Source organism: Clupea harengus, chromosome 9 (assembly GCF_900700415.2).
Source record: "Clupea harengus chromosome 9, Ch_v2.0.2, whole genome shotgun sequence".
NCBI lineage: Eukaryota > Metazoa > Chordata > Actinopteri > Clupeiformes > Clupeidae > Clupea > Clupea harengus.
Window position 1 is genome coordinate 23306529 of NC_045160.1, and position 15785 is coordinate 23322313.

Sequence of the window (15785 nt, forward strand, 5' to 3'; positions counted from 1 at the left end):
ATCAATACACACGAGACAGTTAACATGCAGTCTTCTTATTCGCTGGATACTAGCCTACTAGCAAAGGAAAACATATGCTAAAGACCTCATGGCTTCATACAAAACTAAATATATGTATTCAATATCACAATATCAGAATGACAAATTGCATGCTAACTATTTTCTTGTATTAACCCCCTTATGACAACATTATATCTAATATATATTTGTTTACTACTTATAAATATGTTTAATTTGCTAGACGTGGGAATAAGCATGCCTGTCTTCAGCTCAGCAACCGCAGACTGAAGACTATACCGGGTTTCCAACGTACTAAGCTAATTCTCTTAAAGGGGCAGTACAGATTAGTACTCAGTGTGTTTAATCATCAACATTTAATATATACAAGACAGAAAAGAAAAGGCAGAATCAAATCAGAATGTGGTTACATTTCATTAAATAAATACAACCAAAATAATACATTTTTAACTTCGTTACACTTGCCTCACGGGTGCAACAACATATGCCGTTTAATCATATTAGGTAGAATGAAGGACAAATTAGTTGTGAATATCACCGAGTTTGAAAGGTAGCCTATTGGTCAGGTAATAGAGTGACAGCTGATTTTCTTTCTGATTTGACAGTAGCCTACATCAAATGTGGAATATTTACAAACGGGCACCTGCTGTCTTGGATTATACAGTAAATAAGTTGCGAAATGAAACAAAAACACATCACAGTTAAAGTTGTATTAGGTAGTATTGATTGATATGAATGGATGACATGAAGTGGCGAAAAATGAATATGAAAGTATTTGTTCAGTGAATTAGCGCGCATTCTCTCCAAACAGACGCAGTAAACGTTTTTTTTTATGTCATCCTCTGAGAATGTAGTATGTTGCAATTTATGTGATTTCTTTGCAGATACATAAATGGTTCCCCAAGGGTTGTGCGTGTTGCAAAGCAATTCAACGCCAGAACTGTAGGTTTTAATTTGAGTGAAGTAAGCATATTTATTGCAGCGGGACAAAGGAAAAAAACTTACCGGAGCATGAAAGTGTAGTGGGCGAAAGGCTTGATGTTATGAATACATGTGTTAGGCTACACGAAATACAAAGGTTGGCAATTCAATAGCCTACCAGTGGCGAAAAAGACAGATCACATGATGCCGAAGTTCGTTTATTGATACATCTTTTAATGACGGCCACAGCGCTTTAAAACGACATGTTTATCAGTAAAATTATTCGAAGGTGAAAGATAGAAGGCGAGAGAATCGCCAGGTGTACCTGTGAAGTGGAGTTAACTTGCGGCCCACACCATTGTATTACAAACACACATAGCCTACATAATGAGAAGGTACACCTGGCGATTCTCTCGCCTTTTATCTTTCACTTTTGTATGTAACTTAAGGTGACCAGACGTCCCCGGTTTCAGGGGACAGTCCCCGTTTTTGGTGGCCTGTCCCCGGCTGGAGCTGTCCCCGGTTTTCACTGTGACCAACAACAGACCCGGGATACAAATAAAAAAAAAAGAAAAAGAAAACAATGACCAAACGTTTAGTTGCGTAGCCTACACGCCACGGGCTCAAGTAAGCCAGCCAGCAGCCAGGGGGACAAGCTCTAGCTCAGAGCTCAAAGATGTTCTAGAATGCCCGTCTTTGTAGTATTTTGATTGGTGGAATATGCCACAAGGCAACGACAAAGCAATGGTGTGGATACTGCAAAAGTTCCACACACACAGATGCACTTTGCAGACGGAAAGGACAACGTCAAACAAGTTGCTGATAAGGAACAGAGTAAAGAAAATGGATATGCCTTCAAGGCGTGCGACTTCCAGGAAAGTGGATGGAACCTCAGAGGGCTGATGGTCAACGTCGCATATCGTTACGGATATCGGGAAGTTTAAGAAGTTTGACAACACGTTCCAGTCTGAGAAGCACTTCATCGAATTGGCTGACGGCACCAGGGCAAACGGTGTGGCTCTCAGGAGGGGCGACACGGAGGTGAACCTGGTGAACCGCGAGGGAAAGCGAAGTGAAGCGAAGTGAAGGCTACACTGAAGAATGCGCTCTTCATCCCGACATATCCTCAGGACATTTTCTCTGTAAAAGCAGCAAAGACCAACGGAGCTGTTGAAGTAGTGCTAAACAATGTTCACGATACCATTTTTTTTCCGATTAGACATTTTTCATGAAATACCGACGTGGTTCTTGAAGGTTGTTGTGAACAGAAAGCTAAATTGTTATTACTTCTGGAAGATCCAGAGCAGAGACGGTTCAAGCTAGCTGTCTTTGAACATTGTTTAGCACTACTTCAATTACTTTTCCTATGCATTTGTACTGCTCGGCTAATAAGAAACATCACAAAGTATCTCAAAACAACCGCGGTGATATTTAATTGCTGTATTACAAGTTGAGAAGGCACGTAGCAATTCCCCACCTCTAGTTAGCAGTAGCACCTAGCTATACCTCAGAGTGCCAAGAGTGCAGCTAACTGATAGAACAAAAAATAAACAGAATCGGTGATGTAAAATTATTTGATCATGTTTATCGTATTTATCGCCGTAATTCCATAGTAATGTTCGGTGTGCATTGAAGATTATATATCGGTAGCTCGGTAGGTCTTGAGTGCTAGATAAGGGTCAGACTCCTTCTTCAGCATGTGTTTGATGGTTCTCACTGCTCGTTCTGCTTCCCCGTTACTCTGAGGGAATCTTGGGCTTGATATGATGTGTTGAAATGACCAGCCTTTTGCAAACTGACAAAAAAGATCAGATGAAAACTGGGGACCATTGTCCGTTCTTACTGTTGAGGGGATCCCGTGTCTGGCAAAGATAGACTTGAGATGCTGTATGACTGCTGCTGAAGTAGTGTTTGACAGTTTGGCTATCTCAATGTAACGGGAAAGGTAATCCACTATCAGGAGATACTGATGCTGGTTCCACTCAAAAAGGTCGGCTCCTACAACCTCCCATGGTCTCTCTGGGATGTCAGAAGGCATCAGTGGCTCCTTATGGTGGACCATGTCTCTCGCACAGGTGTCACACGCTTCTACCAGGTTCTTGAGCTGGGTGCTTAAGCCTGGCCACCAGACTGACTGTCTGGCACGTTCCCGGCATTTGACTATGCCGAAATGGCCTGCATGCAGTTTCTCCATTATGTCTGCCTGTAATGTTTTGGGTATGACAAGTCTTTTATTTCTCAGTAACAGGCCTTTTTCCACTGTCTCCCATCTATTCTACATCTGTCAGGCCAACCTTCATGGCAGTACCTTTTCACTTCCTGTATTACCTCGTCTCTGTCTTGGTGTTCTTTTATTTCCTGTAGTCTTGTCTCTGTGGCTGGCAAGCTGGACAGGATCATGTTGACATACAGGTTCAGCTGCGTTTCCAGGTGAGTATCAGGCTCTCCTTTCTGGGGAGCTCTCGACAGGACGTCTGCAGTGGCCATGAGTTTTCCAGGCACATGCGCAATTGTGTAGCGATATCGCATCAGTCTCATGCGCAGTCTCTGGATTCTTGGGGGAAGTTCGTCCAGGTCTTTTACTCCTAACAGCGGTACAAGTGGTTTGTGGTCGGTTTCTATGTGGAAGTCTATGCCGACCAGAAAGTCTGAGAAGCGTTCGCATGCCCATGTGACTGCTAGGGCCTCTTTCTCGATCTGGGCATATCTTCTTTCTGTGTCACTGAGAGCACGTGAAGCATATGCTACTGGTTTCAGTGTGTGGTCTTCTTGCTTCTGTAGCAGGACAGCTCCCAAAGCATACGAGGATGAGTCGGCAGACACAACCGTATATGCCTGTGTGTTGTACAGTGCCATGACAGGTGGGCTACTGAGTTCTCCTTTGATGCTGTCAAGCGCCTGTTTTATCACTTAGCAAGCTAACTCCAGTTGTTGTAGCACTCCAAAAGACGAAGTTTCTTCTTCTAAGACCTTCAAAACAGGTCCAAACTTAGTCTAAGACACTTCTGACACCATGTTGTGTTATTAGGTGTAGACCCTATAACTTAAGAAGGACGAGACAACACCGGATTGGTATAGATGACTGGAGCTTTACTCTAACGTGTTCAGTACATCCTCAACTCCTGAACTCTCTAGCCTCTAGGGGGCAGCATTCATTCACTAACATAACATGGCAGGCCGGAACTTTCTGTCCATGACAGAGCCTCTGTTAGGTTCAAGCAAGGAGAAGACGAACTCATCCATGAGAGTGGTACAAGGTTTGACATTAAAGAACACAATAGACTTTGCTTAACACTGTTAGTGATGAAAGTGAAGAAGGTTGTGATTCTTGTAATGGATGTTTTGATATTCAAACTTGGCACGAAATACTAGGTCACTGCAATTATGATGATGTTTCCAGATTGCTAGATGTAGTAGAGGGGATACAGATTAAGGGCAAGAATTGTGAGATATGCACACAAGGTAAATTCGTCCAGAGCAGAAACAGAGAACCAGACGCTCGTGCAAGGAGGGCAGCACTTGAGCTTATACACACTGATTTGGCCGGTCCTATTGACCCAGTAGCAAAAGAGGGATTCAGGTATACTCTAGCTTTCACAGATGACTACTCAGGTACAGTGTTTGTGTATTTCCTGAAAGCTAAGAGTGATACTGCTATCTGTTTTTAGCATTTGAAATGACAGTTTAAAATCACAGTCAAACTTCATCTGGAGAGAACAAATCTGACAGTACAACTTTAAGACGAAATGAAATATTCGTTGCGCCGCTAAGTGTTCCACACTATAAGGTACACGCGAAAGTACAACACTATTTCACAAGTTTAAATTAATTCTACAGAGTACATTTTTTTTCAAAAGTAAAGCTTAAATGCTATATTTTTGTGGGAGCTTACGTTTCTTTCCATAGTCACTCACGAGAGTGAATGTAAACATGACAACGCTGAAAGTGTCCTATAATTGACGCGTGCCGGTAATTGACGCAGTTAAGATATGTCACCCAGATTAAGTCTAAGTGTAACGGCACAGAATCAAGGGAATGTAAATGTATCAGAGGGAACTTTTGTTAGGCCTGATTCTACTGATACAGCTCAGATTGAGAGAAATGATCCTCGTTATCCTAAAAGAGACAGGACAACCCCACAGTACCTCTCTGAGTATGTTACTGATGTGAAGTATAATGACCAGGTGTCAATTAACATTGACTATTGCTATAGAATGTGTGATGCACCGCAAACATTCAAAGAAGCTATGAGCTCACCTAAGGCAGAGATTTGGGCTAAAGCTATGAATGAGGAAATGGATTCTCTTAGAGAAAATAACACATTCACACTGACTACCCTACCAGAGGGCAAACAAGAAGTGGGAGGTAGATGGGTCTATGCTATCAAAACGAACGCAGATCAGTCAGAAAACTACAAGGCCAGATACGTTGCCAAAGGTTACCAGCAGGTGATGGGAATAGATTACAAGGAGACTTTCTCTCCAACTGCTAATCTGACTTCAATACGTGTACTGAGGCAAATGGCCGCACAGTATGATCTTGACTTACACCAGATGGATGTTAAGACAGCATATTTGCATGCTCCTATTGATTGTGAGGTGTATATGGGGCAACCAGAGGGATTTGAGGTGAAATCTAGTCTGTAGACTAAACAAGTCACTTTATAGTCTAAAGCAATCCGGTAGAAACTGGAACAAAATGCTGAGTGATTATTTGAATGAAAATGATTTTGTGCAAAACCCTGCAGATCACTGTGTCTACACTAAACAAATTGGAAAAGAAAGAGCAATAGTGGTAATTTGGGTTGATGATCTAATTATTGCTGATAGTAATGATGATTTGTTGAGTGATGTGAAGAAGACACTTGCTGTGAAATTTAAGATGAAGGATCTTGGAAAACTAAAACATTTCCTAGAGATTGATTTTGATCAGAATGAATTGAATGGATAATGATTGTCAGTATGCACCAGTTAAAATCTTTGAGGACAATCAAGGTACAATTGCTCTGTCCAAAGATCCAGTTCGCCGCCAAAGATGCAAACACATTGATATTAGGTACCATTTTATTCGTTCTGCAGTAACTGATGGGAAAATATTGATTGAGTACTGTCCTACAGTTGATATGGTGACAGATGTCATGACAAAGCCAATGACAAAGTTCAAGGTGGAGAGATTTATGACATTTATATTTGGTATGTAAAAGGGTAAACTCAATCCAAATAAAGAAATGATAGAGATAGAGTGTCTCTGTTATACAGTATACTAGTACAGAAGTCTGTATACTAAAGTGCTGCATTATTTGTAAGCCTATTTGAAGAGTATGTGATCAAGTGGGGGTGTTAACATATGTGATCTCATACGTCATGCGTGATGTTCAGTATAAATGCAACTATGCAAATAAAGACTTTCTCTTTCCGGTCTACCACTAACAGATGTGAGTTGTGTGATTGATTTCCTCTGTAAATGATATAAGTGTATCCCTACATTAGCCTAGTGAGAATGGCTACGTCAACAAAATGAAAATGGCAGTCTCCACATAAAAGATTGTGAAATCTGTGCAATAAACAACTTTTTTTTGTTTCAAAGAGATGCATACACATACTTAATGAAATGGTGAGCAAACTGTCACGGAATTAAAAGTGAAGGTCATTCCGGGGGGTAATAGCAATGTAAATATAGCACAACCCAAAGGAAAGGTCGCTGTTTGTTAATTGTAACATTTTCTAATTGCATTAATTAATTGCAATGCAAGTACATCAACTTACCTTGACTGAAGGTCGTGTGAATTCCTGTTGAAGTTGACACTTCAACAAACATGAGTTTTCCCAGGGGGAAAAAAAGTCCAGGATTAATGTAAATAAAGTGGTGGGCTCCTTCCTCCGGCACATGGGCATGAGTAGCGTGAGACACAACAACCTCTGCCACTACACACCTCTTTACCGGAGTTCATTTAATATTCCTGGGTAACACCATACCCATGACTAACATAATTGACCACATCAAATGAGTCCTCTGAGCAACACTACGGGTTCATAAAATGTACGAATGACAATGACCAAATTAACAGCCTGCATTGCTGGCTGTGTGTGTGTGTGTTCGTGGATGTCTATGTGTTTGTGAGGATGCTAGCGTGAGCTAACCAAACACTGTATAGGAGCTAGCTAGTTAGCTTGCGTTAACTACTGTAATTTAAAATAACCATGGCAAAACCCCATCGATTATGTGTGTTTGTTATGTGTAATATCAGTCCTTCACGTTATTTAACGATTAAGATTATTTACCGCTTCCGATTACACCGACACAAGAGTAATTCATTTGCTATTTATGGTGAACAGCAACGTTAAACGTGATACAGTATTAACACCAGTCAGGCAATCGACATCGTTACTCAAGGACAAAATAAAGGTCCTGGTATTAGCCAATCAAACGTATCGTGTTTTCCGTTCCGGTCAGGTGACTGGTCTTAACCAATCATTACTTAGAATTACTTTCTGGAAGTGATTCGTCTGGCTTTCCACCGGGGACGGCCCATTGTTCCGAAAGCCCGATATTCCGAAATCTCAATATTCCGAAAAATGGTCCCCCTGGCAAAATTTAGAAATATTTTAAGTGGCACAAAACACACACAGCATTTAGTTTACGCAGCGCAGCAGAGATGCTCACCGGGCTATCACGCATATAACTTTTCCTAGGCAATATTTGTTAACTTAACCTACTCTGGTTTTGAATATGGGGTACCACTCATGCGAAGGAAATCACCGGCAGATTGTCGCAGGACATCAGGCATATCTTGTCAAGCACTGACAAAGCATGCATCCGTTGGCAATCATAAAAGTATTTTTGTATCATCGCGATGCAAATGCCATGTGTGTATAATAATATTCTGAATTAAAGTTCATGCTTGTGAAACAAATGCATTTATATATTTATGATTGTGTGATTCATTGTGATGTGCATGTGGGCTATAGTGGTTCCCGTTGCTGTGCTCACAATTTCGGAACAGCGTGCTGTCGGAATAATGGGCTTTCGGAACATTGCCATGGAACCCTTTCCACCCATCCGACAGATGCAGAAGACACACCGAAATGAGGTAACATCGAAAATATGAGAAGAATTTATCGATTCTCTAAAGAAGAAATTAAAATGGCTGTGACATTTTTGTACAACTGTTCTTTTATTTGAAAGAGATACATACACATACTTGATGAAATGGTGAGCAAAGTAACAATACAACACAGAGCTCTATTGTTTCTACGTGAAACTTAGGTTAAATGTAACCATCTACCAAGGCTAAATGTTACCATCAACAAGTGGTAACAAAGCAGGAAGATCCAGATGAAAGATTCTGAGTTGGTTTGACATATGTTTGTAGTTAAGATATGGTTGACAGGATGTACTGTATATTTTTGGAGTTGGAAAGTATTGAGTGGATCAGAAGTGTTCATTATATATAACATATAAGAGCTAAAACAAAATCACACACTTTCCATACTGACCATGAAGTTTTACCTTCAGGTGGGTGATAAGATTTCACCTTTGTACAAACTCAATCAGTTTTAAAAATTGCACATACCAATGAGTTGGGGTGGATATATTACTATTTTATGTCTTGAAAGTGACTTGTTTACCATGAAGCTAAGCTGAAACAGAATCACCCCAATTCAAGTCATTCATTTATATTCCAAACACAACATCCTGTTTTGAAACATAGTCTAACTACACCTGCAGTGTGTCCATGTCCATAGTGCAGGACCTATCTATGCCCTGGGTTTGGCGTAGCAGTCGTAGCTGCGAGGCATCCTGCCAAAGCTGCAGGAGGTGGGGGTGGTGTCGATCTCCTCCGGGGGCTTCGTGCCCACAAAGGTGAAGTGCTGGAGAAGAGAGGAGAAGAACAGGAAGAGCTCCATCCGGGCCAGACCCTCTCCCAGACAGGCTCGCTTCCCTGCCAGGCAAGAAACCAGCAGAGGGTTGATGGGTGGACATGATAAATTAAATGGTTATGATTAGGAGTAAAAGTTTCATTGTAGTACTCTGCCCACTCTGACTATAAGTTTACATGTGTGATAATACGTGTAATACATGATAATAAGCTTATGTGTATACAAGGTATGGCTATTAAATAATGAGAATAATGCTGTAATTCAAATGTAACGAAGAAAACTCATTTGCATAACTTGTATATACTCAAAATAAAAATCATGTTATTTAATAACCTCACATGTGACTTACATGAATACATGAATATGTGACATTAGTTGTGAATGTTACTGTCATTGATTGATTTTCCTCAAAAGCTGAACCATGTCAGGTAGTTCAAAGTGTATCTCCTGACATACCTAATCCAAAAACCAGGAAGGCATCGTTCTTCTTAAATCGGCCCTTCTCATCTAAGAAGTTTTCAGGGTCAAAATTCTCTGGGTTCTTCCACAGGTTAGGGTCAATGAGAACCGAAGAGAGCAGAGGGAGAACCATAGTATCCTGGAGGAAAAGAACGACGAGAACACAACATTCAGCTATACAACTCCACGCAGAAGGGGAGGGGGGAGATGGTCTTCTCTGCATGAGTCTACCTCAGTCTGCCCTATCATACACCCCACTTTATTGTACCAACCCACTGTCCATCCCTTTACTGGCTATACTAGCCCCTTGCACAGACTTAATCTCTTATATTCTGCACTATCTCTTTGCACTATCCACACAAGCACAAGAGCACTATCTTTTTGCACTATCCACACAAGCAGCACAAGAACACTTTCCTCCTGGGCATCTACACTGTCACTCACAATCATGCAACTTGTACCATAGGGCCAGACCCTTTCTTGTATCTGTTACCACCCCACTCCTTTTGAACATGTTCTCCCTATGTGTATGTGATTTGTGTATGTTGTGTCTGTGAGTTGTATAAGCTACTGGATGTCCTAAAATTTCCCTCTGGATAAATAAAGTATCCATCTATTTATCTATCTATCTATCTATCTATCTATCAACATGAAATGCATTCAATACACACATTTTTACAGAGCACAATCCTGTCAGTCTCCTAAAGATCTGAAAGTGTTTTTAAGAGTGGGAGAATGAGTGAGCATTATAGAGCAAGTTAAAGATCATGGCCTGCATAATAATGATTGTCAGGGTTAGCAGTAAGACTTGCTTGAATTTGCTACAAAACAACAGGGCTTCACCTACACTAGAAAACATTTTTGAATGTGTTGTTTTATTTAATTCTTTTTCACAACAGCATCTCAAGCTTTTCAATGTAGACGTTCTAACATCAAGTATCCTAACTAACGCATTTTCATTGTTAAGTTTTGCACATGTAAAGTTTCCCATTTTTTAGTATTGACTGACTCACCTTTGGGATGAAGTATTTCTTGAATTCAGTGTCGACGTTCACCTTGTGAGGCACAGAGGTTGGGGTGAGGTCCAGGCTACGCTGCACCTCATGAATCACAGCGTCCGTGTAGGGCATCTTAGACCTGTCATCCATGGAGGGGCTTCTCTCCTGGCCAATCACGTCATCGATCTCCTTATGGACACGCGCTTAGAAGATTACAAACATGTTCATATTTATTTATCCTAGGAACGCACAGTTCAGCTGCACCTCATCAATCTCCTTTTAGACGCGTGCTGGGAAAGCCAGTGAAAAACATGCTGTTTCTATTGATGATAACTTCAGCAATAAATAGGTCAGTACCATCACTATACTGTATGTTTCACTGAAGTAACATTGTGGTTTTATATGTTAAGTATTTCATGCTTATTATTTCTACAGCTATATTGCATTAAGTCATATATAAAAATATTTACATCTTTTTTAGAAAAAATAAACGAAACAGATTTTCATAGCAGATCTATGTCATGGTGTAAGAATAAATGTAAAAAACCACCCCCTTTTTTTCCAGAGTTTTGAAAAATGAACCATATCAGTTTATTTGGTTCAGACCTTGAATATTCGGGTGCTTAATCATCATCAGTAACGCGTGTCTCAAAGTTGAGGAGGTTGTCTCTGTCCCAGCCGAGAACAGGTTCCACACACTGATCACCAGGTTGTCATAGTGAAACTCACTCTTTGGGAGGTCCTTCTCCTGAAATAAATTGCCACATGTGGTCTCACATCAGTGGAGTTTACTCTTCAGTCCTTGCTGAAATAAGACTGTTTGTCAAGTTAGCAAGTGAGGCCCTCTAGTGGAGAGGTTCTCCAACCACAGGTTTATGTACAGTCAGTTGCGGAGCAACACCTCTGCTCCAGGATTTTTCTTTCTTTCTTTTTTTGAAAGAGCGACCTTAAGTAATCCTTCAGTCCTTTAATCTTGCCCTGTTTCTGGCTAATTGACTACTGTGATGTTTCATCATTTCTTACTGGTTACAGTTTCAGGAAGTCAAACCTGTAAAATATCAGCAACAAAGCTCAAAGTCCTTGAAGACTATATTGTTTTTCAGGCTTTTGCATGCAACTTGCAACAAGAGGAACATTTACCTTGAAGTGCAAACACCACTAAACCCACAATTCTTTTTTTCTCTATTTCAGTATGAATTTGATTGTGTTTTATCCCAGGTGATCTCTTTACTTTTTAATTATTGTCAGCACTATCATTATCTGATTTTCCTCTGTATCTTAAACATTTCAGATAGGTCTTAGGGTAACTACTGACGACCTAATCCAACAGCCAAGAAGACATTATCCATAAAAAATTGCCCCTCCTCGTCTATGAACATTTTGGGGTCACAATTTACCTTAATCAAAGGTCAGCACTTTACCTGAATCATTTTAATCACAAAGGCCTCTGTGTAGTCTTGGGGAGTAGAGTTGGCATCCAGGTGCTTCAGTCGAATCTCTGCCTGATTCTTCACATAAACCTGAGCCTTCTGCATCATTGCAAACATCTCCTTGTGCTTTCCAGGAATGCACTCGACAATTTTAGGAAAGATGTTGTAGAGCTGGAAGAGATTGTATAACAACATTGGGCTGTAACTATCTCCCACTCTGAAGAAACTTCAAAAGTGGACTCTGCATATAAATTATAGAATATACTCTTGACAACCTAATCACTTAATATCACAAACTCAAAAGGCTTTTCAGTGTAACTATCTGTATGCTTTTCTGTATGTCTGTCTGGTGTTTTTCTGTCTATATCAATGTCCTTTGGTATTTCCTGCAGCACTGAGGAAGGGGACCACACTTAATATGTTTGAGTTATTTTTCTTCGGTCAAGAGGAAGGGAAAAGTACTACTTATCTACGCTACTCAAAAGACATTAGTTCCATACTGTGCCAATGGGACTGCTGAGCACGTCGAAGTAGGCATCGACTGCATTGTAGAGCAGCAGGAACTCGGGGTCTTTGTACTCAAACCGGTGCCCAAACACCATGGAGCAGATGACGTTTGACACGGCAGTGCACAGCAGATCTTTAGGGTTGAAAACTGCGCCTGTAAAAAAGATGATTTTCTCAGCATCTTTATTATTTCATATGTGAAATGTGTTCAGAAAAATACTGTGTTAAAATTCACAGATTGAAGTTGATTCAATTGACGAAAAGTGTAATGGATGGTAATCCTGGACTGCACCTTTAAATAACTGACAGGCGGGGAAATCGTGATCCTGATCATAGCTTCTATACTGACACACTGATACAAGACACATGGATGAAAAGTGAAGTGCTCCAACCTCACCATCAAACTCATGAAACGCCTTCACCAGGCTCCTGGCCTCCTCCTGGACCCTCTCCTCCACACTCCTCCGCCCCATCCCAAAGTTCTTCAGCGTCATGATGGAGAACCGACGGAGGTCCTTCCAGCGCTGACCACTGCTGGCTAACACACCTGTGGAGAACAAGAACCAGAACAGAACGGAACCACAGACATCTGGTCACAAGTTTGGAGGTCTGATAATAAATATGATGTATTGGCCTATTGACCATATCACTTATCAATACAGATCATGGCATGCTGCCTCAAGGGATACTATTCAGGTCTGTCGGTTCAGGAAAAAAGAATTGATTTAGCTGTGTTTTGTATGTGATATCCTAAATGCATTGATTTAGCTGTGTTTTGTATATGATATACTAAATATCAGTCCGTCCCAAAATTAACGACAAAAACAAAAAATGTTTTATGATTTCCTTCAATGTGTGGGTGCCTAGTGTTACTACAGTGACGCTAATATTGGTTGACCTTCGTTTAATAGGTTTAATTGTTCATCATAGCCATAGCTCATAACTACATGGCTTCATGGAAACATGGCAGGAGGGAAGCAACCCTGTTGGGATTATCAGGAGCAGGCAGCCCATAGCACTGGAATCTATGGCAATCATGCACGCAGCTGACCCAGCCAAGCTACTGCCCTCTAGTGCTGAGGGAAATATGTTTTAATGTCAGTTAATAACTGAGGCAAATCATTCAGCTTTGACTAAGACCTAAGGCCAGACAAAGAAAGTAGGTGCTGTCTAGATCCTTTAATGGCCCTTTGGAATGTCCACACTGTCAGGGTTCTACAGCCCTGAAGAGTTCCATATGATAGCACCTCTAATATATGCAAGTCCAATTTTGGAAGATACATTTCTAATAATGGAGAATAACAGAATGGTTTTATTCTCTACAATGATGTGCATCAAGGGAGACAGGAAGGTTTCACATTAATATTTACCCGCATCTCTAATTTGATAAGGAAACAGTTCTCCTACTGTGTAAGTTTAAGTATCCTAGCAGGCTGACAGGAAGGGGTGTCAATCATTAGTCCCACCCCTACATAAATATGTATGAGACAACTACTCTGAAAATTGCCACAAAGTCTATTCACTGAGAAGGCAGAAAATAACAGAATAACAGTCTCACTCTGACCATGCAGGTATCTGGAACTTTAAGAACACAAAGTTCGACATGAAGGACACAAACGTTTCTATTTGAACCTAGTTCTAATTTTGAGACAGACAGTTAAGAACCGTAAAGAGAAATAATGATTCTGATTCAGAACTATTTCAACTGTGATGTTCTCTAATGAGGATAAGCAAGAGTTTTTTTCCTACATGAAACACATTCTCTGTAATGTTTTTCCACACTGAACATTATAACTTTCTTTTCAATCAAAAATACACCCAGTTTTGATGGTAGCATGAGTTGAAACATTAGCCTAGCCTGCATCTGCCCATTATTTCTTGGGACCAAAACAATAAAATATGTGAAGCTTTGTTCCCATGCATGATTCTCCACCCTCTTAGTATTCTTATTCAGTGTGTGTGTGTTTTCTCAGATCCAATCAGAACCTTTCATATCAAACCACCTTGTCAATTTTGGCCTAGTACACCACTCTGAATACAGAATGTGATCACAACAGTGGCAGAAGCCCATTGGGGGAACTTCAGTCACTCTTTTGTGACATAAAAAGACCTTCCAGCAGACTCACCAAATCCATTGGTTGACCTCATCAGGAGTGGGTACTGAGCCCTCCCATTGAACTCCTCTCCCTGAGTGACAAGGGCGTCTTTGATGGCCTGATATCCGGACAGTATGATCACTGGTTTGTTGGCCAGCCAGATGGTACACACTGACCCATACTTGTTGCAGAGCTGGTGAGGCAAGGAGAGGGTTTAACACATGAAAGTTTGAGGTATTTTGTAAACTGCAGGAAACTTGAATACATTATTAATGTTTGCAGACAGTCTGTTTGATGGTACTGACTGAGTCTGAAACTTTACACTCAAAGGTGAAGTCTGCCTTTCTCTGAATCTACAACAAAGCTACAACATCCAATCTGAACATCATTTCAATATTACGGTCTTGACTGGAAACAGTGCAAAGTATACTCTAGCTGAGCAGCCATGAAAACTAAAACGATCTGAATTAACTCTGAAACTGTTTTTGGTTTCTAGCTCTTGTCAAAGCAGACTTCTGGAGAATCGTGTGTTGTTGAGTTATTAAAGCAAGCAGGGTCTCTGAGGTTGTGGATACAGAAGAGGCACAATTAGAGTATTTTTTTGCAGATGACTGTTGAAAGAATTAAGTAAAGAAAGAAAGAAAACGTTCTATGGAGTTTGAAAGAATGTAAACACGTACCTCCAGATAATACTTGTATGGCTCCGCTAGGCCTATTTGGAATAAATTGCCAACAAGTGGAGACGGAGGGGGACCCGGCGGTAATCTTTCAAAGCTGCTCTTTTTACCCCAAATCATCCACAGCGACACAAAAACAATAATGCCCAAAACCAGTGAGAGAAAGTTTGTCTGAAGGACAGAAAGAATATCCATCTTGACGATGCTGTGTGTGGGTTGAAGAGAGCAGAGCAGGGGAGACTGGGAAAGGTCGAAACACTTTCAACCGCTATATATGTTTCAGCAGCTATAACTCACTGGATCTTTTTAGGTAGATCTCTATCTACAGTTTTATACAAAGTACCCATATTTGTTCATGCAAGTGGCAACACTTCAAACCTCTGCAAGAATATCACAGACCTTGTGAGCTGTTGTCAAATACATGGTGTTGCTTTGTAAATACATGGTGTACCCACTGCCAGGGTAGGTTGGAACAATTAGACAAAAGAAGCAAAAACAGAGGTATGTGTCAAAATTTGTTTATTGAAATAAAAGAACAATCCAGAACAATCTCTCTCATTCTCTGTAACTGACCATAACTCAAATCCTCTTTCTATTTGCCTCAGGAATATATATATGTGTGTGTGTGTGTGTGTGTGTGTGTGTGTGTGTGTGTGTGTGTGTGTGTGTGTGTGTGTGTGTGTGTGTGTGTGTGTGTGTGTGTGTGTGTGTGTGTGTATGTGTGTGTGTGTGTAAATTAGTCTACTACAACAAACTTGGTATGCATGCTTAATGAACATTGTACCTGTTTAAAGAATAT

At 40.6% G+C, this 15785-nt stretch overlaps 1 protein-coding gene across 1 annotated transcript; it reads right to left on the reverse strand.

Annotated features, from left to right (window-relative positions):
* Nucleotides 1-8696: 8696 nt before the first annotated feature.
* LOC105909212 (cytochrome P450 2M1-like) lies at nt 8697-15181 on the reverse strand. The gene is made up of 9 exons (XM_031572906.1): nt 14990-15181; nt 14340-14502; nt 12611-12760; nt 12207-12367; nt 11698-11877; nt 10883-11024; nt 10292-10479; nt 9276-9417; nt 8697-8881 (listed from the first exon to the last, which is right to left on the reverse strand). Exons 1-9 carry the CDS (start codon nt 15179-15181, stop codon nt 8697-8699), a joined length of 1503 nt encoding a protein of 500 aa, XP_031428766.1.
* Nucleotides 15182-15785: the final 604 nt, after the last annotated feature.